The following is a 27,487-nucleotide window of genomic DNA, read 5'->3' as shown; positions in this document are numbered from 1 at the left end:
CACAGAATCCAGTGTGAAACTTTTTGGATCTGCATTAGCATCAACATAGAGCTTGACTGGGGATTTGGGACCTGACGCTCAGCCTACATTGGCATCGGCATCAACACTACATTGAGAGTGCCAAGCATTGGGCTCACTTCAGCGACAGGACTCCACGTCCTCTTTGTCCATTCCTTGTGCATCGTGGAACACTTCACATAAGAAAGCTAAGCACAAACATTCTTCTCCTTAAAGGCATGGAACAGCATCTTCCCAGGTGTCAGTATCCTCGATGTATAGTGAGAGCCAACGCACCAACGAGTGCTCACCATTGCTGCAGATAATGGGGCTCATAATCAAAACTTTAAAACGTCTTAAAACCCCACCCAAGTTGGCACTTGGATGTCCTAATAAGTATCGATAATCAAACCGAGTTTCTGGACGTGTTGCAGGACTTCTTGTAGTTCTGAATACCGCTGTGCACCCAGAGCTGAAAGGGGCATATCTGGAAGAGTGGTCAGGGCTGTATGTGGGTGGAAGGTGGGCCACCTAGACTTAGACATGCTACAGGGATAATCAAATGTTTTACTAGACATCCTGGATGAAACTTGGACATTGTGAGTTAGATGATGTAAAAGCAGGTATAATGGCATCAGCTTTCACCTCTAGGCCTGTGGCATAGAGATGTTTAAAATGTTCCAAAAAAGATTTTAGCAATCCCTTTGCTGCGATTAACTATCTCCCCCGAGGGGATTATTAGAGCTGAGACTACTCTCAGGCCATCCCAACTCCTAACTATTCATTCTAGCATTTTCCCAGACTTGTTACCGTATCTATAAAATCAATGCTGTCTGAATAGGGAGTGTCTTATTGCTCGTTCATGTAATAATGAATTGAGTGTAACCTGAACAGATAGCAGGTATTCCTTATTCTGTGTGTTGGGCCTTCTTATATATGCTATTTTTGCTGACCACATTTGCGATTCCAATTTCACTATGGCAGCATCAGTCGTTTACTGCGGGTACTGGTGTAGGCAATAATGTCGCCCGTAAATATTATTTTTTCCTGGCGTTACAGAAAAGAGGCCTGGTTTACGTATATAGAATTATTTGTAGCTTAATATTTGTAGCTTTGGTTGAATATATTGAGCAGTCTTTGTCTTCTGCTAGATACGTTGGGAAATACCAATGCTCCAATGAGGGAAGGTTCTAGATCTACCCAGATCATTAAATGGTCAGACACTTCTCCCAGGGCCAATATCCACTGGAAGAACAGAAAATAACATATTTTACTGCACTAGAATAATCTAATCTAAGCCTTAGATTTATATACCGTATCATCTCCTGAAGTATGGGCTTACCTCGGTTTACATAAGACTTCAATAAACAGGGAAATCAGTTTAACTAATATGTGAATTACTAAACAAAAGACAATTAACACTCCTTAGTACTATTTCCCCCAAACTGTTGAAATAACATTGTTTTCATCGATTTATGAAAAATCTGGAGCGAGAAAAGAATACATAAGAAGGTATTGTAGGCTCTGGAGAGGGGGGATGTAGTCCTTCTCCCTGGGATAAGATAAGCTCCACAGGTCCACTAAATCTAGAGATGTCAAATGCTGAGAGAACCCCTCCCCGCTCTTTAGACTATTGAAGAAATCTGCAAGTGGCCACATGGTTCTCAATTCCAGAAGAGACCGTCAGTTTGGACAAGCAGTTCTGCAAAATCTTTTCATTTCCTGAAAGCCAACTTTACCTCCGGCCCTGTTTAATTACACCAGGCTCATCATTATTCAATATTTAACTCTCCTAGAGTCATGGTTCTGGCAACTACGGAGTCCCAAATGTGAAAATATGCCAGCTGTCCTCGGAGAAATTGAAGGTACTTACCTGTAGCAGGTGTTCTCTGCGGACAGCAGGAATATATCCTTGCAACCCAACCACCTCCTCTAGTTGGTTTCTTAGCTTTTTTACTGTATGATGGTCCTGCATATCGTCATAGGGCAGGAAGGCATGTGCACACGCATGATGGGGGCACTGCTTCAAAGATTTAAAGTGACAGTACACTTGGCAGTGGCTGCACTGGGCTCTGTGGAGATGTCGCCTCACATGTGAGAATATACGCCAGCTTGTCTTCAGAGAACACCTGCTACAGATAAGTATCTTCATTTTATTGGATTAACAATACATTTTTGAGTATCTCTTGAAGGCCAGAAATTTCTTACTCAGGTTAAAAAAGTAAGAGCAAAACCTAAAAATGAAAACATCAGAATATATAAATAGAACATAAAAGCATTCAAATGGAGAAATGGTAGGGATGGGGTAGAGGGGCGAGAAACAGGAAGATACATGTGGGTAATTAGAAAGTGACAAAGCAGTAAAAATTTGATAGTTTATAATTTAAGAAACCCAGATCTCTGTAAAGTCCTTTCATGAGTGTGTCATTCTTTTTTTTTTTTTTTTAAATAAATCTTTATTGATTTTTCAAGCTACAATTGTGCAACAAATGAATCACAAATATGGGTATTACAAACCAAGCACAACAAATGTATAACATTAATGCTCTATTATTTTTATCCCCTCCCACTCAATACCCATGGTGTGTCATTCTAACTTCAAAGGTCACATGTTTCTGGAATGCTTAAAATTTCTTTAGTATTCTCACCATTGATGCAGTGCTCTGTCCTGAAAATGATCCCCTTGGTTCGCCTTGTGTTTGGTGATGTGGTGCCTGTATGAGTAGATTCTTGTCTTTTGCGTCTGACCTTTCTCCCAAATGTAGCGTTTTTCACATTTTCTGTATTTAGTAATATATACTTTGTTTGCAGAAATCTTTTTATACACTGCAATCACTTTGCACAGCACATTCCCTTTTTGATAGCTAATTTCTCCAGTTATCGATTCATTCCGTGGTGATGTCTTGTACTGACTTCTGTTATTCTTTCCTGCATGCTTTATTCAATATCAGCTCATACAAAATATAAACAATGGTGCCTTGTAGAGTGGCTGCATATAACAGGCATTTTGGATATGAAGGGTGGAAGCTGGAATTGTGGAGGTAGTTGCATTTGTCAGTTGGCTTCCTTTATATAGATGTTTGTATATAGTCCTTGCTGATAGAAACTGTGATGTCTAGAAAGTTGGAGGTGATTCTATAAATTGATGCTTGTACATATATGCCACTTATGTGCAAATTGTTGGTAGTCATGCAAGAATGTGATCTAGGCGCTTTTCTATGTACTGTGGAGGGCCATTTTTGATATGATGTCTAAGACCTACTTTGGATGTTTTGAGAAAAATGTCCAAAAATCGAGTGGAGAAAATGTCCATTTTTGAAACCACAAGACGTTTATCTTTTTTTTTTTTTTTTTTTTTTTACAGACATCACCTATCTAGACGTTGTGGCCCTTAGTCCATCTAATCTTTTTTGAAGAGCTGCACTATAGATTTGTATTATAGACTTTTGTGCAAGTAAGATTATACATATGTAAATAAGAGAAGGATATATCCTCTACATCCCTTTCAATAAACTCACACTTATCAACAAATTTCAATATTCACCGACCCTCAGAGGTACCACCGTGATACTCAAAATATTTCACTGTATCCGGCTTCACGCACCATATCTTCACCGGGTCATACTATATAAATATTTTTAATATTTTTAAACATTTTGGCAACAATTTTTTTAAAAAGTACTTAGCTTTTAATCTTTTAGTGGTCAGCTTGTAGGGACATTCGTGCCGACATGTTTCACCCAGCGGGTTTTTTCAAGGCTCATATCCCTAAACCAGCTTTCGCCGCCTTATCAGACCACCAAGTATTGTTTACAGTATATATAGGTACAGTACATTTTTTGGTGGGATTTGGTGGGCTCACACTTTCTCCCACAAGTGTTCTAGTTAGGCTGGGATATGGGCTTGGTTTCCCTTCTCTGGAGCCCACTGCAATGCCCACCAGGTTACTCCAGACACCTGCTTCTAGTTGTACTAGGACTGCCCATCCTATCTGTAGCTATCAGAGACAGATGTTTCATTCAGATCTTTGTGGGATGGCATGGGTCAGTTACCACTAGGAGAGTGTGAGGGAGCCATACCATACCATCCCTCCAGTGGTCATCTGGTCAGTTTGGGTACCTTTTTGACCCTTATTTGTTTTTAAAACAGGTCTAACCCCAAACGTCCAAATTGTGCTCTGGATGTTTTAGTAAAATGTTCAATTATTGCTGCAAAACGTCCAAGTGCTAAGCCCACCCAAATCCTGCCCATAGCATGCTTCCAACACGCCCCTTGAGATTTAGAGGCACTGCAGAGAAAAGGCCTAGCAAAATATCTAGAAAGTCAGTTTCGAAAATGGTGACTTGGACGGTTTGGTGAGAAAAATGTCCAAGTGTCATGTTATACCATTTTTTGGCCGTCTTTCTGTTTTGAAAATGAGCCTCATAGTGTGTAACTGCAGGGGAGGCATATATGTGGGTGAAGCATGGTTGGGCCATGGGTAAGGTGACCATACGTCCCGTTTTCAATGGGACAGTCCCATTTTCGGACCGACCGTCTCTTTGTCCTGACCCACCGCTTTGGGACACCGAAATGTCCCGTTTTCAGGGACAGCGTTCCGAAGCTGTGCGCGGGGACACCAGGACGGGCGATCGCTTTCCCTCCCTGTCGCGCCGATTAAAACCCTGGGCCACCGCCGCTGCTTCATGCCTTCTTCCTGACGTCAATTTTGACGTCAGAGAGGACGTTCCGGCCCAGCCAATCGCTGCCTGGCTGGCCCGAACTTCCTCTCCGACATCAAAATTGACGTCGGGAAGAAGGCAAGAAGCAGCGGGGGCGGCCCAGGACTTGAATCGGCACGGCAGGGAGGCAGACTGACAGGCAGCGGCGGTACACAGACGGGCAGGTGGGGGTTTTGAATTCGCGGGGGGGGGAGGTTTGAATCGCGGGGGGGGTTTGAATCTGCGGGGGGGGGGGTTGAATCAGGCACTGGAGGGAGGGAAGGAGGTAGGCAGGCTGGCTTCGGGGGAGGGACAAAGGCAAGGGAAGACCTAGGAAGGAGGCACTGGGGCACTAGGGACATGGGAAGGAGGCACTGGGGGCACTAAGTTCACAGGACAAAGGCATTGGGGGCACTATGAAAATGGGAAGGAAGCATTGGGGCACTAAGGACACAGGACAGAGGCACTGGGGGCACTAGGGACACAGGACAGAGGCATTGGGGGCATTATTGACATGGGAAGGAGGCACTGGGGCACTAAGGACACAGGACAAAGGCACTGGGGACACTATGGACATGGGAAGGAAGCATTGGGGCACTAAGGACACAGGACAGAGGCACTGGGGGCACTAATGACACGGGAAGGAGGCACTGGGGGCACTAAGGACACAGGACAGGCACTGGGGGCACTAGGGACAAGGGAAGGAGGCACTGGGGGCACTAGGGACAAGGGAAGGAGGCACTGGGGGCACTAGGGACATGGGAAGGAGGCACTGGGGGCACTAGAGACACAGGACAGAGGCACTGGGGGCACTATGGACATGGAAAGGAGGCATTGGGGCACTAAGGACACAGGACAGAGGCACTGGGGGCACTATGGACATGGGAAGGAGGCATTGGGGCACTAATGACACAGGACAGAGGCACTGGGGGCACTAAAGACACAGGACAGGCACTGGGGGCACTATGGACATGGGAAGGAGGCACTGGGGGCACTAGTGGCTCAGGACAGAAACACTGGGGGCACAATGGACATGGGAAGGAGGCACTGGGGGCACTAAGGACACAGGACAGAGGCACTGGGGGCACTAGAGACAGGGGAAGAAGGCACTAGGGACACTAAGGACACAGGACAGGCACTGGGGGCACTAGGGACATGGGAAGGAGGCACTGGGGGCACTAGAGACATGGGAAGGAGGCACTGGGGGCATTAGGGACACAGGACAGAGACACTGGGGGTACTATGGACATGGGAAGGAGGCACTGGGGCACTAGGGACATGGGAAGGAGGCACTGGGGGCACTAAGTTCACAGGACAAAGGCATTGGGGGCACTATGAAAATGGGAAGGAAGCATTGGGGCACTAAGGACACAGGACAGAGGCACTGGGGGCACTAGGGACACAGGACAGAGGCATTGGGGGCATTATTGACATGGGAAGGAGGCACTGGGGCACTAAGGACACAGGACAAAGGCACTGGGGACACTATGGACATGGGAAGGAAGCATTGGGGCACTAAGGACACAGGACAGAGGCACTGGGGGCACTAATGACACGGGAAGGAGGCACTGGGGGCACTAAGGACACAGGACAGGCACTGGGGGCACTAGGGACAAGGGAAGGAGGCACTGGGGGCACTAGGGACAAGGGAAGGAGGCACTGGGGGCACTAGGGACATGGGAAGGAGGCACTGGGGGCACTAGAGACACAGGACAGAGGCACTGGGGGCACTATGGACATGGAAAGGAGGCATTGGGGCACTAAGGACACAGGACAGAGGCACTGGGGGCACTATGGACATGGGAAGGAGGCATTGGGGCACTAATGACACAGGACAGAGGCACTGGGGGCACTAAAGACACAGGACAGGCACTGGGGGCACTATGGACATGGGAAGGAGGCACTGGGGGCACTAGTGGCTCAGGACAGAAACACTGGGGGCACAATGGACATGGGAAGGAGGCACTGGGGGCACTAAGGACACAGGACAGAGGCACTGGGGGCACTAGAGACAGGGGAAGAAGGCACTAGGGACACTAAGGACACAGGACAGGCACTGGGGGCACTAGGGACATGGGAAGGAGGCACTGGGGGCACTAGAGACATGGGAAGGAGGCACTGGGGGCATTAGGGACACAGGACAGAGACACTGGGGGTACTATGGACATGGGAAGGAGGCACTGGGGGCACTAGGGACACAGGACAGGCACTGGGGCACTATGGACATGGGAAGGAGGCACTAGGGACATGGGAAGGAGGCACTGGGGGCACTAGGGACACAGGACAGAGACACTTGGGGCACTATGGACACGGGAAGGAGGCACCGGGGGCACTAGAGACACAGGACAGAGGCACTGGGGGCACTATGGACATGGAAAGGAGGCATTGGGGCACTAAGGACACAGGACAGAGGCACTGGGGGCACTATGGACATGGGAAGGAGGCATTGGGGCACTAATGACACAGGACAGAAGCACTGGGGGCACTAAAGACACAGGACAGGCACTGGGGGCACTATGGACATGGGAAGGAGGCACTGGGGGCACTAGGGACTCAGGACAGAGACACTGGGGGCACAATGGACATGGGAAGGAGGCACTGGGGGCACTAAGGACACAGGACAGAGGCACTGGGGGCACTAGAGACAGGGGAAGAAGGCACTAGGGACACTAAGGACACAGGACAGGCACTGGGGGCACTAGGGACATGGGAAGGAGGCACTGGGGGCACTAGAGACATGGGAAGGAGGCACTGGGGGCATTAGGGACACAGGACAGAGACACTGGGGGTACTATGGACATGGGAAGAAGTCACTGGGGGCACTAGGGACACAGGACAGGCACTGGGGCACTATGGACATGGGAAGGAGGCACTGGGGACACAAGGGACATGGGAAGGATGCACTGGGGTACTAGGGACACAGGACAGAGACACTGGGGGCACTATGGACACGGGAAGGAGGCACTGGGGGCATTAAGGACACAGGACAGGCATTGGGGCACTATGGACATGGGAAGGAGGCATTGGGGGCACTAAGGACACAGGACAGAGGCACTGGGGGGCACTAGGGACACGGGAAGGAGGCACTAGAGGCACTATGGACACAGGACAGAGGCACTGGGGGCACTATGGACACAGGACAGAGACACTGGGGGCACTAAGGACACAGGACAGAGACACTGGGGGTACTATGGACATGGGAAGGAGGCACTGGGGGCACTAGGGACACAGGACAGGCACTGGGGCACTATGGGCATGGGAAGAAGGCACTAGGGACATGGGAAGGAGGCACTTGGGGCACTAGGGACACAGGACAGAGACACTTGGGGCACTATGGACACGGGAAGGAAGCACTGGGCACTAAGGACTAAGGACAGAGACACTGGGGGCACTAAGGACACAGGACAGAGGCACTGGGGGGCACTATGGACATGGGAAGGAGGCACTGGGGGCACTAAGGACATATTATTATTATTATTATTATTATTTTATTTCTTATATACCGCCAAAGCCGTAGTAGTTTGAGGCAGTTTACAATAAAGAAGGACTGGACAATTAGCGAATAGTTACAATCAGTGAATACAGATACAACAAAGAATCAGCGAATACGGTTTACAACAGAGAATAGGTACAGTCAACGAATACAGATACAATAAATACGCGTGTGCAGGGAACGTGTAAAATATGAGGGACAAAAGTAAGGTGGGCAGGGCGAAGGGTAGGGAAAGAGAACTTGGGGAGCAGGGGCAGGGAAAGAGGGCTAGGTTATAGTTCGGTTGAATAGGCTAGTTTTTAATAATTTCCTGAAGTTTAGGTAGGATGAGGAAAGCAAGATAATTCTGCTCAGCCAGTCATTTAGATGACCTGCTTGGAAGGCAAGTGTTCTGTTTAGGTGACTTTTGTATCGGCAGGCCTTTAGAGTTGGGTGGTTGAAGAGGTGGGCTCTGCGGGTGGGTCTGGAAGGGCAGTTTAAGAAGAAATGGGGGACCAGGTATAAGGGGGCCATACCAAGAATGGATTTGAAACAGATACAGGCAAACTTGAACTGGATTCTTGCTTCCATGGGTAGCCAGTGGAGTTTTTGGTAGTAGGGAGATATGTGTTCCCATTTTTTCAGCCCAAAGATCAGTCGGATTGCCGAATTTTGGATGATGTGGAGTCTTTGAATGGTTTTTTTGAAGGACCCCAGGTAGATAATGTTGCAGTAGTCGAGTAGGCTTAGGATGTATGATTGTACCAGTAGTCGGAAAGAGATTGTATCAAAGTACTTTCTGATGGTTCTCAGTTTCCATAAGGCGGAGAAGCCTTTTCTGACCAGTAAGTCGGTGTGAGTTTCAAGGGTGAGGTTGCGGTCTAGTGTCACTCCCAGAATTTTTATGGAATCTGTGATAGGAAAGACATGACCATTTAAGGAGATTGTAGAATCTTTGATTTTGTCGTTTGGACTTGCCAGGAAAAATTTTGATTTTTCAGAGTTGAGTTTTAATTTGAAATCGGTCATCCACAGATCAATTTGTTTTAGGGTGGATGCCAGGTGGTTTGTTGTCTCCGGAGATATGATGGATAGGGGAAAAACTAAGGTGATGTCGTCAGCGTAGATGTAGAACTTGATTTTCAAGCTTTGTAATAGGTTCCCAAGTGCGGCCAGGTAGATGTTGAAAAGTGTGGGGGACAGGGGAGAGCCTTGTGGGACTCCACATGCTTTTACCCAGCTGAAGGAAAGTGTATTGGCATTGTAAACTTGGTATGATCGTTTACTTAGAAAACCCCGGAACCATTTTAAGACATTGCCCGAGATGCCGATTGACTCCGAACAGTCTAAGAGGATGGTATGATCAACTAAGTCAAAGGCACTACTTAAATCATAGGAAGGAAGGAGGGAGGGAATAGAAAGGGACAATTGTTGGGCCTGAGTGCAGAAAGAAAGAAATGAAAGAAAGGATACAAAGTCAGAAGGAAACACAACCAGAGACTCATGAAATCACCAGACAGCAAAGGTAGGAAAAATGATTTTATTTTCAATTTAGTGATCAAAAATGTGTCAATTTTGAAAATTTATATCTGCTGTCTATATTTTGCACTATATTTGTCTATTTTTCTATAGTTACTGAGGTGACATTGCATATTTTAAAGTCATTTGCCTTGACATCTTTGAAAACCCCCCAAATATAAATGATAATTAACATTTTCTCTGCTTATAGTGTACTTTGTAGTTTTTTTTTAAATTTAATTTAATTTAATTTAATTTTTTATTTATTCAATTTTTCTATACCGTTCTCCCAGGGGAGTTCAGAACGGTTTACATGAATTTATTCAGGTACTCAAGCATTTTTCCCTGTCTGTCCCGGTGGGCTCACAATCTACCTAATGTACCTGGGGCAATGGGGGGATTAAGTGACTTGCCCAGGGTCACAAGGAACAGCGTGGGTTTGAACCCACAACCCCAGGGTGCTGAGGCTGTAGCTTTAACCACTGCGCCACTGTGTACATGAAAAATGAATGGAAGAAATTGGGGCGGGATTGGGGGCGGGGCTAGGGCAGGGTTGGGGTGGGGCTAGGGCAGGATTGGGGTGAGACTAGGGCAGGATTGGGGGTAGGACTGACAATTAATAGATGTCCCCTTTTGATGAAAAAAATAAATGGTCACGTTAGCCATGGGTGTGAGTCCAATTGAAGCACATAACTTATAGAATTCTATTAGTTATGTGCATCACTTGGTGAATGTAGGCATTGCCATTTGTACTTGCTATTGACATGGCATAAATGGTCATCCCTACACTAAGATATACCCAAGTTGACAGGCTACTACTTCTATTTATCATTTCTATAGCGATCCTCAGCAGATTCTGTAGTAATGCATCCAATAATGTGTCTAGCATGAGCCAAAATCGTCACTGGATCATTTTTAGTTATATACTTTTAAATAATTTTAAATAATTTAATAAATGTTGTACTTATCTTTAAATTATTGATTTTTTCACCTCTCCCAACATGATCACATTTCATTAAAACCTTCTTCAGGGTAGAGGCTATTTTGGAATACCGCACCACTCTTTAAACTGCTTTAAAGCTCCATTGTAGTTAGTTCATTTGACCAAATTGTTTGATCAAATTGGCTATTTTGGAATACCGCACCATTCTTTAAACTGCTTCAAAGCTCCGTTGTAGTTAGTTCATTTGTCCAAATTGTTTGACCAAAGCTCAGTTCATTTGACCAAATTGGCTATTTTGGAATACCATACCACTCTTTAAACTGCTTCAAAGCTCTGTTGTAGTTAGTTCATTTGACCAAATTGTTTGACCAAAGCTTCATTGAAGTCAGTTCATTTGACCAAATTGGCTATTTTGGAATACTGTACCACTCTTTAAACTGCTTCAAAGCTCCGTTGTAGTTAGTTCATTTGACCAAATTGTTTGACCAAAGCTCAGTTCATTTGACCAAATTGGCTATTTTGGAATACCACACCACTCTTTAAACTGCTTCAAAGCTCTGTTGTAGTTAGTTCATTTGACCAAATTGTTTGATCAAATTGACTATTTTGGAATACCGTACCACTCTTTAAACTGCTTCAAAGCTCCGTTGTAGTTAGTTCATTTGACCAAATTGTTTGACCAAAGCTTCATTGAAGTCAGTTCATTTGACCAAATTGGCTATTTTGGAATACCACACCACTCTTTAAACTGCTTCAAAGCTCTGTTGTAGTTAGTTCATTTGACCAAATTGGCTATTTTGGAATACCGTACCACTCTTTAAACTGCTTCAAAGCTCCGTTGTAGTTAGTTCATTTGACCAAATTGTTTGACCAAAGCTTCATTGAAGTCAGTTCATTTGACCAAATTGGCTATTTTGGAATACCACACCACTCTTTAAATTGCTTCAAAGCTCTGTTGTAGTTAGTTCATTTGACCAAATTGTTTGATCAAATTGGCTATTTTGGAATACCGTACCACTCTTTAAACTGCTTCAAAGCTCCGTTGTAGATAGTTCATTTGACCAAATGAACTAACTACAACGGAGCTTTGAAGTAGTTTAAAGAGTGGTGCGGTATTCCAAAATAGCCTCGACCCTGAAGAAGGTTTTAATGAAACGTGATCATGTTGGGAGAGGTGAAAAAAATCAATAATTTAAAGATACGTGCAATATTTATTAAATTATTTAAAATTATTAAAAAGTATATAATTAAAAATGATCCCGTGATGATTTCGGTATGACTACAGAATCTGCCGAGGGTTGAAAAAAATTAGTATGTTCATCTAAGGGAGAAAATATTTGATTGTTATATGTTATATCCCTACAAGTGAATAGTGAAAAGTTAATAATCTTGTAAAATTCTGCAGACATCTGAATAAAGCTAGATATTTTACAATCCTTACATCTTACAGGCCCTCCCTAACCCTGGCTCAAAAATCTCAGTTTATATTGGTATTTATGGTAATCAGATCTCTGTAACAATAAGTGAATTTCAATTCTTAGTACTGCTCTCATCTACATAAAGATCTGTTGCTGTAGAAAGATATTATTTTCTTATCTGGGACCAACATGTTAGGGTTAGGAGCGCAGATGCAGGGTGAATGTTCTTCAGAGAATGTCACAGGCATGGGTACCCGTGGTTAACCATGGGGTGGGGCCAGGGTCAGAGCCCATGGGACGGGAATGGCGATAGAGCCTGCTGGGATGCAACAGAGATAGAGTCTGCGGAGATAGGGACAAACTATGTACCCGTGTCATTCTCTAATAGATTAATTTCAATATGTCAAAACTTAGGGCTCCTTTTACTAAGGTGTGCTAACGGTTTTAGTGCGCGCACTTCATGCTAACGCCTCCATAGAGCTTGCATTAGTATTTTTCATTTAGCACATGATTTGCGCGCCCTAATCTTTTGCGTGCGCTATAAACACTAGTGCACCTTAGTAAAAGGAGCCCTTAACATTTTAGACAATTGGCAACTGAATTCAATGATTAAGTAATTGCAAAAACTGCTTTTTGATTTAAATGATCTGTTAAATTCCATCATATGTGTCTTATCTGCCTATGATGTGGCAACAAGAGTCTTGTCTGCTGATCAGACTCCTACCATCAGTGTAGTCCTTTACTCTATGCAGCTCTTTGAACTTTATCTTTTTTATTCTTTCCTTTTCAGCCAACTCTTTCAAAATTTATTCTTACTAGATTTGATTTGCTTAGTGTAAAGATATTATGTCTCGGCAATGGCTTCTTCTAGTTTTGTTCACTATTCATCTACCACTAGCTTATTTTCTACTAATGTGGTTCACCTTCCTATCTGAAAGCTGCAATTTCGAAGATTAGGATTCTAATCTTTGTGAGGCCCAGCAGTGTAGTTTGCTTATTTTGATAGAGAAAAGGGTATAGAAGTCATCTTGGAAGCAAGGGCAGACATACCATTTGTTATTAACACTGACACCTATCAACATTTGGGGGAGCTCCCATGCCCACTCCAAACTATGCCTATGGTGTGACCTTGTTCCAGTGTTTTTGCTTTGAACTTGTGATCATTGGACCCCAATGGCTACCAGCAACACTTTCTGAATGTTAAGCCCGGCATCACCTCATTCACGTAATGTTTTTCTTTTTTTTCGCTAATTACCTTAGTAGTGTTCCTTGAAGAGAATGTGAGAGCTTCTTGGTCTAGTTGTAATTGGGATGCTGAAGTCTAAATTGACCGGATTGAAATTTCCCACCAATATCACATTGCCCTTAGCTACTGACTTCTCCTCATCCCATCCAATTTTCCTTCATGTGCTGGGAGTCTGCAGAAATAAGTTAATTCCATTTCTTGTTGACGGTACTTCCTCCTCTCTCTGCTTACTTTCTACAAACTGAGTCACATTTAAGTATTTTTGACATCCACGTAAGGAAATATATCAGTCAATAATTTACACATGCAGTTCAGTCTGCTGAGAATATTCTACTTAGTTCACCTGCTAAGTATTTTTCTTTCCTGAAAGTTGCAATCCTAATTTCTTCTTCCATTTCCTTGTCTTTCAGGAAAAACCCTTCCCAGGAAGATCTCCTTTCAGAGAAAACCCAGGAACGGCTTGTCAGCAGGCTTCACTAATAGCTCTTCTTTTTTATGTCTTTCATTATTTAAATAATATTTTGTAATCTTTTGATTAAGAAACTATTAACATTATTGTTCTAATATTGAATTCTTAGCTTGAGGAAGGACTGCTATGACATTGGCTGTATTTGCAATAGTTTTGAAACATTTGTTTTGTGTACCACTCTGGTCTTTTGTCACAAGCATCAAAATCAGATTTGCTACTCTCTCTCGGAGCTGTCATAGAAAGTTTGCTGTATGTGTCCTAACTACAATATTTATGGGTATAAATGAATTTGTTTTCCTTTAAAAACTTATTTTCCATCATTGTTCTTTTGCACATAAATGTATCAACAGAAATTTGTGCACGTACTATATATTCAAACTAGAGTCTCACACAAATTAGTGCACATAGTCGATTTGCATATGCAACTTAATTATTTAATAAGTCAGTCGGTGCTGATAATTGGCAATTACCACCTAATAATTGACACTAATTGGCGCTCATTAGATGTTACACACACTAATTTGTAGGTGATTTCTATAAAGTGGTATGAGTCATTCTAATTGATGAATCTCAAAAGGGAGCGTGGCCAGGAAAAGAGCATAGATGAATCACGGGAGTTCCTAGAAATTAGGCACACTGTTATAGAATACGCCTGATGCAAGCACAACTTAGGCGTAGGCACTTGGGCCTAAATGGGCGCTCTTAAATGTTATGCAGAATGATATGGCTATCAGTTTAATATGCAGTACTCCCCTGATATTTGTGGGGGTTCCATTCCATGAACCCCCGCGAATCTTGAAAAACCGCAAATATGGTTTTTCGTGGGGGGAGACTGGAGCGGGCAGCGGGAAAGGCAGGAGAGAGCAGCCAGAGCGCCGGCGAGTGCAGGAAATCACTCGCTGTATGCTCCGACCGCCTCTTTCTGCACTAAGTCGGGCCTTACCAATCAGGAGCTGCGTGTCCTCTCCTTGTTGGCGGTTCGTGGTCAGAAAATACCACGAATGACCGGGACCGCCAACCGCCAACCGCAAACGAACGGGAGAACACTATATTAAGAATGTCAGTGATAGATATTAAATAGTCATAAGGTCCCACTATTCAACTTTCTTCGGGACCAGTCAGAAGTGGCTATTGTTCGAGTGAATTCATATAGACAATATCAGACCAACTTGCTCATCATCAGTCCCACAAGTTTTAAGCATTACTTTCTTAAACTTTTTTGACTTGCATTCAAATAACACTTTAGATATAAATTCAGAAAACTTATCTGATAACACAGGCCAACCCGCAAATTTTTTTTTTTTCTTGGTGCCTTGGGTTTTTTGACCTGTTCCTGGGGTTATTTGTGGCACTGATTCAGAAAATTGCATTGAATAGACCGCACCAGCTCTAGCTTCTTAGATATGGTTGTGTTTATTAATTTTTTTAACCACTATTTAAAAGATCTCTTTAACCACTATTTAAAAGATCTATTTAACCACTATTTAAAAAATTTCTTCTGCAGAATCGGGATGTCATAACAAGCTTTCTTTTTTGAATGGGAAATATATGTAATTAAATTACCCACATTTTTTTGTGCATAATGATCTTTGTTTCACAACTATTCATCTACTTCCTTTCCTATAATGCACACTAGCATAAAAATGTAAAGCTCAAATGACAACATCACCTTTGTTCTTTTATATTACATATGCTACCTGGACTTACCATGGAAAAACTGAAGGCAGGAATTTTCGATGGTCCACAGGTCAGACAACTTAGAAATGAAGCACATTTCATAGCATCAGTGAATGAAATTGAATCATGTGCCTGGTCTTCATGTGTTCTTGTTGTGAAAAACTTTCTTGGCAACAAGAAGGCAGACAACTACACACAATTAGTAGATAATATGCACTCTCATTTCAACAGGCTTGGCTGTAACATGAAAAGTCCATTGTCTGCCTTAGTTCGCTTTCCAGAGAACCTTGGAAGGGTATTATAAAAAAAAAAAGTCTAAGTCCGTTTTGGGCCTAGGGCCCAGCGTCTAAAGTCCATTCTCGAAAAATATGTTCAAAATTTTTATTTTTCGAAAATCATCTACTTCTACGACCAGCCGTTTGATCGTCCAGACCGCCAAGTCGTCTATCTGTATACCACATTCTTGTCCCAAAAATCGTCCAAGTCTCAAATGCCCAGAACAAGTTCTTTTGGACATGGGAGGGGCCAGAAAATTGATGGACTGGACACCCAGACATGGGAACAGAGTAGTGGGGCAGCTTACAGGGCACTACTGTGAACTTCACAAAAAGGGTGCCACATAAACATCTCACCACAGCTCCCTTGCAGGTCATGGTGAGCCCCCCCCAAAACACCCCCAAAACCCACTATACCCTCCTGTCTACAACCCCAATAGCCCTTATGGCTACAGGTGCCACCTATATGGCAGTACAGTAGGGTGGGGGGGGTTGATGGGCTCATATTTTCCACTATGAATGCAGTGATTAGAGTGGCTTATGGGCCTGGGTCCTCCTCTCTATGGTTCACTAGCCCACCCCCACACTACTTAAGCCACCTCTGTGCAGCTCTAGTAGGCTTTCCTATGCCAGGTGCTGATGTTCTGGAGGCAGGTATGAACATTTTTATTCCAATTTTTATGACAGTGTGAGGGGGGTCAGTGATCACTGGGGGAGTGTGTGTGGGTCTATATTTTGTCCCTGCAGTAGTTATCTGGTCACTTTGGATAACTTCTGGGCACTTATACCTGTTTTTAGATCGACTAAGTCACAACGTATAAGTTCCGTCTAGGCAGTCTCGTTAAACTTTCGATTAGCCCTGCAGGACGACTAAGTCTAGGTCAGCCCACCTCCCGCCCTAACCACTCCTCCAAAAATGCCCCTTTGAGTTTTAGGCGCACAGCGGCGTTTAGAGGCCTAAAAAGTCTCTGGATAAGTCTAAACCCCGTTTCAATTATCGGCACTTAAACAACCTATCTTTTAGATCATCCAAGTACCGATTTGGGCAGGTTTTTAGACGTATTTCCATTTCGATTATGAACCCCTTAGAGCCTTAAGCAAAGAGCAAAGTGAAAGATTTCATCAAGACATAAAAACAATGGAAGCCAAATACCAAGGAAGATAGGATGCACAAATGATGGCAGACTATTGTTGGAATCTTATGCGGGATTGTCCTGGCAGATCCCACTCTCGGAAGTTTTACAAAAGGAGCTTCGTGTGTATCAAATGACTAGAAAGTTTGTATCATAAACTTGTGCTTTTGGTATGAAATAAGTAGATTTTCATGTTGTACACTTTTCTTTTAATTTTTAATATGTTTCCTTCATGCTTAAAATATATTAATTTAAACACTACATTAAAAATATCCTGATTTTTTATGGGCGAGCAGAGTGAAGAGTGGTATAAGGCACATGTTCTGTATCTCAAAAACTAGAGCTGATAGGAGAAAACTGGTGCCATTTTTGGAACCAACAGGTCAAATGTAACCAGAAACAGGTCTAACATTTGAGGCACCAAAATGAGTTTTGGCCAGTGTAATCAGAAAAATGAATTTGATAGGAGAGCCCCCGTCGACAGCCATGTTTCGTTTACCTCATCAGGACATAGGGGAAACTGCTCCTGCCAAAAAAACAGAATCATTATCCTTCTCACTTCAAATAGTTGTAGATCAAAATACATATAAATATATTTCATAAAAATTTATAGCTTGTTATAAAGAAATTCATAAATTTTATCTCCTCACTCGGTAGATAGCAACCTTTAAGCTTCATTGCATTCCTCCGTATAGCTCACTAACCCCCTCCCCTTTTACAAAACCGTGGTAGTGGTTTTTAACGCAGGCCAGCGCATTGAATGCTCTGTGCTGCTTCCAATGCTCATAGGAACTCTTGAATGTCAGGAGCAGCACAGAGCATTCAGCATGCCAGCTTGCGCTAAAAACCGCTATCACAGTTTTGTTAAAAAAAAGGGTGGGTGGGGTAAGAGAGGCGGGCAGATCAACTTTTAAAGCAGACAGTAGCTACTTCTGACTAGAGAATGACATGAATGACACGATGGATGTTACCCGTGGCTAGCTGCGAGTAGCCACGGGTAACCCGCCAAAACAGTGGCGGGGGGAAAGGTGCTCACCGCAGGTACGGGGACAAGGCCAACCACCGCCCCGTGGAGCGGTGAATGGCCTTGTTTCCGCAGTTAAGGGAGGGAATGCGCATGGTCACCGATCGCGTGCGCCCCCCCCTCCTTCCTACCTACCCACCCAAATCTATCTATCTCCCTCCCTCCCCCTTACTTTCGCAGTGCGTTTTAAGGTTTGAAACTTGTTGAAAGCCACCGGAGCAACTGCCGGTTGCGTCAGAGGAGAAGCTTCTGCCCACACACGCACGCGACTGCACGAACATTCCGGCGGCTTTCAACAAGCTACTCAAACCTTAAAATGCACCGTGAAGTTAAGGGGGAGGGAGGGAGATGCATGGACCACGCGAGGGGTGCCAAAGGGTAGTGAGGTGGCGAGAGGAAAGGGTGGATGCTACGGGGATGGGGATGGGGCGGTGAAGGGGATGGCGGGTATAGTCAAACTCCTCTTTATTTGATTCTTTAATTCAATTATCATCAGGTGAGGATAGGGATTGTCCCTGAAATGAAATGGTGTTTTGTTTCTCACCAACACTGAAAGACAGGGCGGTGAAGAGGACGGTGATCCAGTGACGGTGCAGTGATGGGGACAGATTTTTTTCCCCGTGTCATTCTCTACTTCTGACTGTTCCTGTAAAAAGTTGAATAGTGGGAACCTATGACTACTTAAATGTTATGTTACACATGGCCGCTAAGCATGAGTCTATATTCTGTATATTGGGTGCCTTTTATAGAATTGTACTAAGTGCCATTCTGATCGGCACTGATTTTTAGGTTCCAAATATAGAATTTGGGGGTGAGTCTGTGACTGATTGTGATTTGCAGCAGTGAGATTTAACAAGGTCATAAACTGAAGCTGGTACCACAAATTACTGTTTCAGTAGCACCAGTCTTTATCTTTTAGGTCACATGAGGTCCAAAAATAAAAAGAAACATGCACTTTATATAAGTTTTCTTCAAAACACTGACTGCATTTTTACAACTTTTATCTGTGTTTCTTTTTGGAATGTAAAACCAAGTCAGTGGCACTTAGCTAAAAGTGATTGGCTCATACCTGAATAAATGCAATTGACCGGGGCTGCTAGTGATTTCCAGAAGCATTAACCAGATTATTTAAAGATTGTGCTTTTACACTAAGGTACTTAAATTAGAGAAACTATTCAGTTTTTAGACATACATTATAACATTGGGACTCATACATCAGCCATTCTGAACTACATCACCATTTCCAATAAAAACTCTTACAATGTTCTATTGGGCAAATATTGGCTGCAGCTTTATTTCATATTATTTAAACATTAATTTTCAAACTTTTGAAAATGTACCAAACTTAACTCTTAACAATTTATGATTTCCTTCCAAGAGCTATTCGGTATCGACACTAGCTCTCTTATCCAAACTTTCCCTAATCTCTCGGTGACTTACGGTGTCGTCAAGTCACCTCACCTCGTGGCGGTGTCGCACACGAGGACATATTTACTATTCACAATCATAGTACTTCAAATTTTATCTGCCTATCATAAGGCTCAGGTCATAGGCCTACCAACATATTAGCTGCGACCTCCCCCCCCCCAATTCCCTACCTTCATCCCCATCATTAACCCTTCACTCTCTTAATACACCCAAAGCGGTGGGAGGGAGGGAAACTAAAAACCCTTTCCTCTCCTCCCTAGCTCTTTCCTCCGTGTTTCCAATTTAGCCCGCCAATTTCTTTCCGACTCTCCTCATCCCCAGCTACACCCTTTTTCCTTTTTCCTCCAATCCCCTGCTTTTATCACCCACCAATCAAAATTATCTTCCTTGTTGCTAACCCTTTGTTCTTCATTCCAACCCCTAATCCACCCTTTTCTTTAACTGTTTAGGCCTTTGATATCGCCCACTGTTATTGGCCACCCAGATTAACTGTGTGGCCTTTTTTATTATTATTATTATGTTCTTGTATACCGCCATACCCAGAGAGTTCTAGGCGGTTCACATCAATTAATTAGGATCCGATCTACACACGGATTTACAACATTTTGTCGGAGTTACAAGCAACGAGGAAGGAAATGTTGGTACATTTTAGCAGAAATTTATCCGAGTTACAGGCAGCGACAGGTTGGATTGGCCGGGAAGAGGGAGGGAGAGAGAAGCACAGGGGAGGAGGGCGGAAGTTGGCTTATTGCAGAGGAGTGAGGGTTAAGGGTCCTGTTCGCGGAAAAGGTATGTTTTGAGGAGTTTTCTAAAGTCGAGGTAGGTCGAGGCCTCGAGAATCAATTGGGCTAACCAAGGGTTCAGTTTAGCAGCCTGGAAGGCGAAGGTTTTGTCGAGGAATCTTCTGAGCTGACATAGTTTTATGGAGGGGAAGGCGAACAGCTGAATTAAGCTTGCATTTAGACATTTTTATTGTGTAAATAGAAACATGATGGCAGATAAAGGCCAAATGACCTATACAGTCTGCCCAAACGCAGTAACCATTTTTTCTCTTTCTCTCTCTGAAAGATCCCACGTGACTATCCCAGGCCCTCTTGAATTCAGACACAGTCTCTGTCTCCACCACTTCCTCCGGGAGACTGTTCCACACATCTACCACCCTTTCTGTAAAATAGTATTTTTTAGATTACTCCTGAGCCTATCACCTCTTATGTTGAATCAATTTTTATTATCAAATAATACAAAAACACAAACCAACAAACAAGAATCACAATTACAAAGAAAATAATCAGATACATGAGATCGGATTCAACACCCCACCCACCTTACCCCCACCCCACCCCAAACTCCCTGATCTGAAAAGTAGAAGAACCCTAGTGCAGTAGGCTTGGACTCAGATAACCCACTGCCAAAGAGAAAAGCTAAACTCCAACACTGAGAAGAGAGAAAGAAGAAAAGAAAGAGAAAAAAAAAAATAAATAAATAAAAAAAAGGGGGGGAAGAACAGAAGGTGCATCTGGTGCCCTCACAAAAATACAACAAGCTCGGGGCCCAGAGAGGATTACAATAAATTCAGGATATCACTTCGAGCCCGTGGTGATAATGAAAAAAGATAAGAATCCCAGATCCGCAGAAATTGGCGTTTTCTTCGCAGGCTAAAAGACGCATCCTTCCGCTCCAACAGCAGCAGAGCATGCAAACGATTCCTCCAAGCCCAGAAGGAGGGCAAGGTATCTCCAATCCAAACAGCCAGAATCACCTTCTTCCCCAAGACACCCACCCGTCTCATAAACTGCCGCTGACCCGAATCAGATAAACAAAAGGCCTCATATTTATCCAGCAGGAGACCAGCTGCAGAAAGGGGGAGTGCCTTACCAAAAATGCGCTCCACATAAGATAAAACCTGTCTCCAGAAGAGTTTAATTTTCACACAGGACCAAAAGGCATGAATAAACGAGTGGGGTTGCTGGAGACACTTGGGACACAACGGAGAATCCGTATAACCTGAATAATATAACTGACTTTTCGTAAAATAGCCGCGATGAATCACCCTAAATTGACACTCCCAGAGATCTGCATTAACAGACACTCCTGGAATTCTGGAAATTAAGGAAGGGAGATCCAAAGCGTCCTGAGCCATCCCCAAATCTTGACACCAGCGAGCTTGGAGTGCAGCACGATCAGCCGGACCTAACCAACGCTGGAGATCTTTATAAAGACCTGAAACCGTAAACCCAGTCTCCAAATAGGGATCCAGTAGTGTCGCGAATCTGTCCTCAATAGGAAACGCCAAAGCGGCTCGGGGGAGAGATTGAATATAATGATGAAGTTGCCGAAACGCAAAAAAGTCACCCACAGAAAAAATTCCAGACCGGACTAGAACATCCCAGGACATGAAAGAGCCATCAGCCTGGAGAACATGAGCAAGCAGCGTATAATCCCGAGATGCCAGTTTACGAAAACAAGCATTCTCACTACCAGGGCTAAATTGCAGATTCCCCTGAATAGGTAAGTATCTAGTAGTCGAGGGAGTACCATTCCAAGAATGCAATACATAAGACCAGATGACGCGTAGAGAGTGTAACAACACACTTCCCCTAAATGGCACCGGTAAGGCAGAACGAGGCGACTGCACCAAGGACAAAATATGCCAAGGGGCAAAAAAATCCTTCTCATAGGGTTTCGGAGTAAAATCCTGGCGATCCGAAAGCCACTCCCCCAGGTAACGCAACAAACAGGCCGCATTGTATAACCGGAACTGCGGTAACCCCAGTCCCCCGCTTCCCCACGAGCCAAACAGGTAACGCAACGCCACCCGTGGTCGTCGACCCCCCCAGCAGAATCTAGAAAGCATAGAATGCAATTTAGTAATATCCCGTTTCAAAAGCCACAAAGGAAGTAACTGCAAAGTATAAAGCCATTTTGGAAAAAGGATCATGTTAAACAAATGGATCCTGCCTAATAAAGACAGTGGAAGAGGAGACCAACGAGCAAAATACTCAGTCGAGGAACAGAACAAAGAATCAATGTTGACGCGATATAACGCCGAAGTACAAGGCGTCAACAAGATCCCTAAGTAACGAAACGAAGAGGAAGCCCATTGAAGCGGGAAGGGCCCAGGCCAAGAGTCCCGTAACGACGAGGACGTGGCCAACGCTAAAGATTTGTCAAGATTAAGCTTAAAACCAGAATAATCTCCATATTCCTGAAAAGTGGCCATCATATTGGAAAGAGATACAATGGGATCTGAAATATGAACCAAGAGATCATCCGCAAAAGCCGAGATCTTGAATTCGGAAGAACCAATTCGAATACCTGAAATAGCTCTATTAAGCTGAATATCACGGATCAAGGGGTCTAACGACAGAGCAAAGAGCAATGGAGAAAGGGGACATCCCTGACGCGTACCACGACGGATGGGGAACAGAGGAGAACTATGGCCATTGACCCAAACGAAGGCTGTAGGTGAATGATAAAGCACCCGAATCGCATCCTGAAAAAACCCTGTTATGCCATACCGAGTTAAAACCGCAAATAAAAAGTTCCAAGAAACACGGTCAAAGGCTTTTTCCGCATCAAAGCTGACCAATAGGGAAGGAAGACGGGTCCTCTCCACAAATTCCAAAGAAGCCAGTATGGATCTAATGTTTTTCACACTAGTACGCCCCTGCACAAATCCCACCTGAGGGGAAGCAATCAAATCAGGAAGAACACAAGCCAATCGATTAGCCAAAACCTTGGCAAACATCTTGGCCTCCACATTCAACAGTGAGATAGGACGGTAAGAAGAAGAAAGGGCAGCATCCCTATTAGGCTTCAACAGCACGACTATTTGAGCTGAGGAGAGAGAATCCGGAAGGGTACCCCGCTGGACAGCGGCCGTGAAGGTCTCAGCCAGTACAGGTGCTATGGTGGGATGGAGGAGTTTATAGAATTCCATCCGGAAACCATCCGGCCCGGGGGCCTTCAGCAACGACCCATTCTGTATTACTCTTGCTACCTCCTCAGCCGTGATAGGGGCATTAAGACGCACCACTGCCTGAGCAGACAGACCCGGAAGGGAAAGGCCATCTAAATAGGCCGCGCCATCCATTAAATCAGATTGTTGTGAATAAAGTTGCCTATAGTATTCATAGAACACCGCGTTGATCTCGGCATCCGTCCGGACCATGGCCCCCCCATCTGAGCGAAGTTGGAGGACAGGAGTACGACCCGCTGACCGACGGACCACCCTTGCCAAGAGCGTCCCACGTTGGTTCCCATGGCGAAAAAGTTGATACCTATAATAAGCAAGCGACTTGACCGTTCTAGCATGCAACAATTCCTGAAGCTTGCACTGGGAGGCCAAGAGCTGAGAACGCAAAGAGGAAGTGTGAGATTGACCGTAAAGCCGACGTAGGTCACCTACCCTACGTTCCAAGTGTAAAATCTCCCTATCTCGAGCACGTCTTTGATGGCTGGAATATGACATGATCTCACCGCGCAGCACCGCTTTCGCAGCCTCCCAGAAGAGAGTAGAGTCAGCCCGATGTTCCATATTATGATGTTGATAGTCAGACCATTTCCGAAGCAGAAACTCCTGAAACTTCGGATCCTTATACAAACGGAGCGGAAATCGCCAGCGGAAGGAGCCCGGGGAAGAGACATCCAAATGCAAGGTCAACAAAATCATGGTGTGATCAGAGACATCAAAGGAACCAATCGTGGCCGATTCAATCCGAGAAAACAAAGAGCTAGAAGTCAACCAGTAATCAATCCGGGATAAAGAGGCATGAGCCCTAGAAATGTGAGTATAATCACGCTCACCTGGATGAAGCGTCCGCCAGACATCAAGAACATCCAACGATGAGCAAAGTAAAGAAATACCCCTAGTAGGATGCACCCTATCCTGGGGAGTAGGAAGTGATTTATCCAACAAAGGGTCATGAACACAATTGAAGTCCCCTCCCACCAATAAAGGAATATCAGAATGTTGACCAAGAAGGCGAATAAGCGAGGAGAAAAACCGAGAGTCATAGCTGTTAGGAGCGTAAACGTTACAAAGAATCACAGGCTGACGATGAAGGAGCGCCTTAGCAATGATATACCGTCCCCCAGGATCCGCCCACTGCTGTTGAAGGACAAAGGGCAACCCCTTCCGAATCAAAATCAGAACTCCCGCCTTACGGTTGTTCGCCGGTGCTCCCAAATGTTGACCAACCCACCAAGTCTGGAGTTTAGCATGCTCTGCCGCTGACAAATGCGTCTCCTGCAAGAAGACAAGATCAGCTCTCTGACGGTTCAAGGCTCTCAAAATTTTTTGTCGTTTAATAGGTGAAGTGACCCCATTTATATTCCAGGAAATACATCTAAGAGGCTTCATAAGTGAAATTAGAAAGACAAAGGACAGGCAAAAATCCAAAAAGAGAACCGAGAGCGAGGCCGTCCCAGCCAGCGACCAGCTCCCAGGACCTCAATCCAGACCCGAGCTTCCACCACCAGACAAAAGGCCATCTGTAGGGCACCAGGAACACACAAAAATAAACAAAAGAAAAGGGAAGAGAGAAAAAAAAAAGAAGTAGAAAGAGAAAAACAAAAAGAAAACCCCACATACCCACCCACCCACCCGCCCCTTCCTCCCACCATCCCCTCCCCATCCCTCTTGTGACCCACTAGTGGTCCAAGGGCCCTGTGAAGTAGCTCCCAACCCCCCCCTAGCAGACAATATGTACAAGAAACAACCCTCGCCAAGTCAAAGCAACCCCATCTATAGGCATTCAAAAAAATGCAATGCACCCCAGAATCCACCCCAAACAATACAGAAACAAACCCAACCACACCTCGCCCGATGCCCAATAACAGACTAGGCATTAAATTTGGGCAACCACCAATCAGGAAATAATGCAATATGAATCAACAAGCAAATGCTCAACGGAGCCTCCATAGGTACCATCAACCCCCACTACCCAACACTCAAATACTCCCTCCCTGTCTTACCCATCCACGCTAATCCCTCAATCATACAGTCACTCGGGAAGGGAGAATCGCTCCCTATATACAAAACACTCCATCCAACTCAACAGAAACATGCACTCCCCTCCCAATCATCCACACAGTCCAGGAAGGATAAGAAAGAATATTGTCCGAAGGAAGTCCAGATCGGTCCATCGCGCCTGCACCACATCAAGGTCTGCCAGCCCTCAAAATAAGTACTGCCCAGAGCCGACCACCACGGGAGCTGGCCGTCAGGCATCAAGGCTTCCAGGACACATCAGACAGAGGAGGTATATATAGACCAGTGGAACTCCAGCTGAAAAGAACCAATGGGCTATCAAGGAGCAGGGTCTGGGGCCTGCAAGGATTGCAAGAAGCGAAGCGCTTCAGCCGCCACCATAAAGAAGTGAGTCTGACCAGCATGTCGGATCCTCAGACGTGCAGGATACAGCAAGGCAAAAGAAATTTTCATCCGAAACAGCTGGGAGCAGATGGGTGTAAACTCCTTCCGTTTGGCTTGTAGAGCTGGGGAATAGTCCTGGAAACATAACACCCTGGAATTGTCATACAGCAGGGGGCCCGAAGTGCGAATGGCTCGCAGAATCTCTTGCTTATGGGCAGAGTTCAACAACTTAAGGATGACAGTTCGAGCTCGCGAGCCTGGTGCTCCCAGCGGGCCCAAACGATGAGCGCGTTCAATTCTCAGGGGACCATGTGCTTCAGATAAGGTTAAAGAGCGCTGCAGCCAAGATTCCAGAAAGGAATGGAGCTCACCATCCTTCACTAATTCAGGTAAGCCTACCAGTCGCAGATTCCCCCGACGAGACCGATTCTCAAGGTCCTCCACCTTTGCTTCCATAGCGACAAGCTGAGCTCGCAGTTGTTGATGGTCCCCTTCACGTTGTTGAACTCTATCCTCCAAAGTGGTGAGACGTTGCTGATAGGATGCAAACTCTCCCTGCAGCGTTTCCAGCCGAGTGTCCACAGAATCTAATTTGTCCACGATAGGTTGCAGTTTCGTGGTCAGGGATCCCTCCAATAGTAGTTTCACTTCGGCCACTATTTCGGACACCCACGCGGTCGGCGCCGGGAGCGGCGGAGGAGACTCGCGGTCGGCCATCTTGGAATCACCCGCGCGACCGCGATCCCTCTCCCGGCGCGGCAGCTTGCTTGTCATAAAGCCCCGATTGCAGGAAAACACTGTGAGAGAGTCACACCAATTCCAGCGCCAAAATACAGCGACGAAATCGCGGCGTTCAGGGGTCAATAATCGCCGATGGTGGGAACGGGATCGGGAGCTTACCCCACCGACGTCTGCTCAGCAGCTCGACATCACGTGACCCCTGCCTATCACCTCTTAACTTCATCCTCTGCCTTCTCATTCCAGAGCTTCCTAAATGAAAGAGACTAAAACTTAGAAAAATGATGGCAGATAAAGGCGTAAATGGCTAACTCCCATTTTTACATAGCTCGCATATAGGTGTCTAAAATTCTAAAACATGCATATGGCAAAAATGAATGGCAAAAATTTTGAGTAAGACTAGGATGGGCCTAAAAATGTGTATTTCCCATGAACTATACATCTATGTCCAAAAATTACACTTGGCATCCAGGATTTCTAGGTTTTAGAAAAGTGCTTCTATGGAATAGCAATACACAGGAAGAATTAGGTGAAGTTGCCCCCTTAATCCCCTAGTGCAGTGGTCTTCACTCATTTTTAAGCTGGGGCCACTATGGATTCTAATGAGCTGAAGGAGAGCTGCCATATATTTTCCCATGTGGGGCCACAACACTGCTGACAAGAGCGTGTTAATGACATCTATACCTTTCAACGCGAAAATATGAAAAGAGTTACCCCCCACTGTTTAAAAGTTTACACTGTTTACCGATAGATGCCAGAGTGCAATTTGAAGTTCACATGTTGATAATTAAGATTTGGTATAGTCAGACTCCTCTTTATTTGATTCTTTAATTCAATTATTATCAGGTGAAGATAGGTGTTGTCCCTGAAATGAAATGGTGTTTTGTTTCTCACCAACACTGAAAGTTAATTTGAAAAAAAATTTCTCATCTTTATTCTCATTTCAAGCAGTTGTAGTGTGAAATTCATTGCCACCGGAGATCAGAATGATAATTCTATTCTGAACATTTTTGTTATCAGGATCTTGAGTTATTTGTTCAGTTGTTATCCTTATGTGACTGTTTTGTAACTGT

General features: G+C 44.7%; 1 protein-coding gene across 3 annotated transcripts in view; it reads left to right on the top strand.

The window, feature by feature from the left end:
• Positions 1 to 27,487, top strand: part of HTR7 (5-hydroxytryptamine receptor 7) — a 99,772-nt gene that overhangs the window by 52,187 nt on the left and 20,098 nt on the right. Inside the window, exon 3 of one of the 3 annotated variants that reach the window (XM_033941500.1) lies at positions 13,705 to 13,833. The exons of the other annotated variants lie outside the window; for them this stretch is intronic. Coding sequence (XP_033797391.1) covers positions 13,705 to 13,774 — 70 coding nt within the window. The 3' untranslated portion in view covers positions 13,775 to 13,833. Of the gene's footprint in view, positions 1 to 13,704; positions 13,834 to 27,487 lie in introns of those variants that run through there. 3 annotated transcript variants of the gene reach the window in all.

This window comes from Geotrypetes seraphini, chromosome 4 (assembly GCF_902459505.1).
Source record: "Geotrypetes seraphini chromosome 4, aGeoSer1.1, whole genome shotgun sequence".
NCBI classification, from domain to species: Eukaryota; Metazoa; Chordata; class Amphibia; order Gymnophiona; family Dermophiidae; genus Geotrypetes; species Geotrypetes seraphini.
The sequence above is the reverse complement of the archived record's forward strand: the minus strand, read 5'-3'. Positions and strand labels throughout refer to the sequence as shown.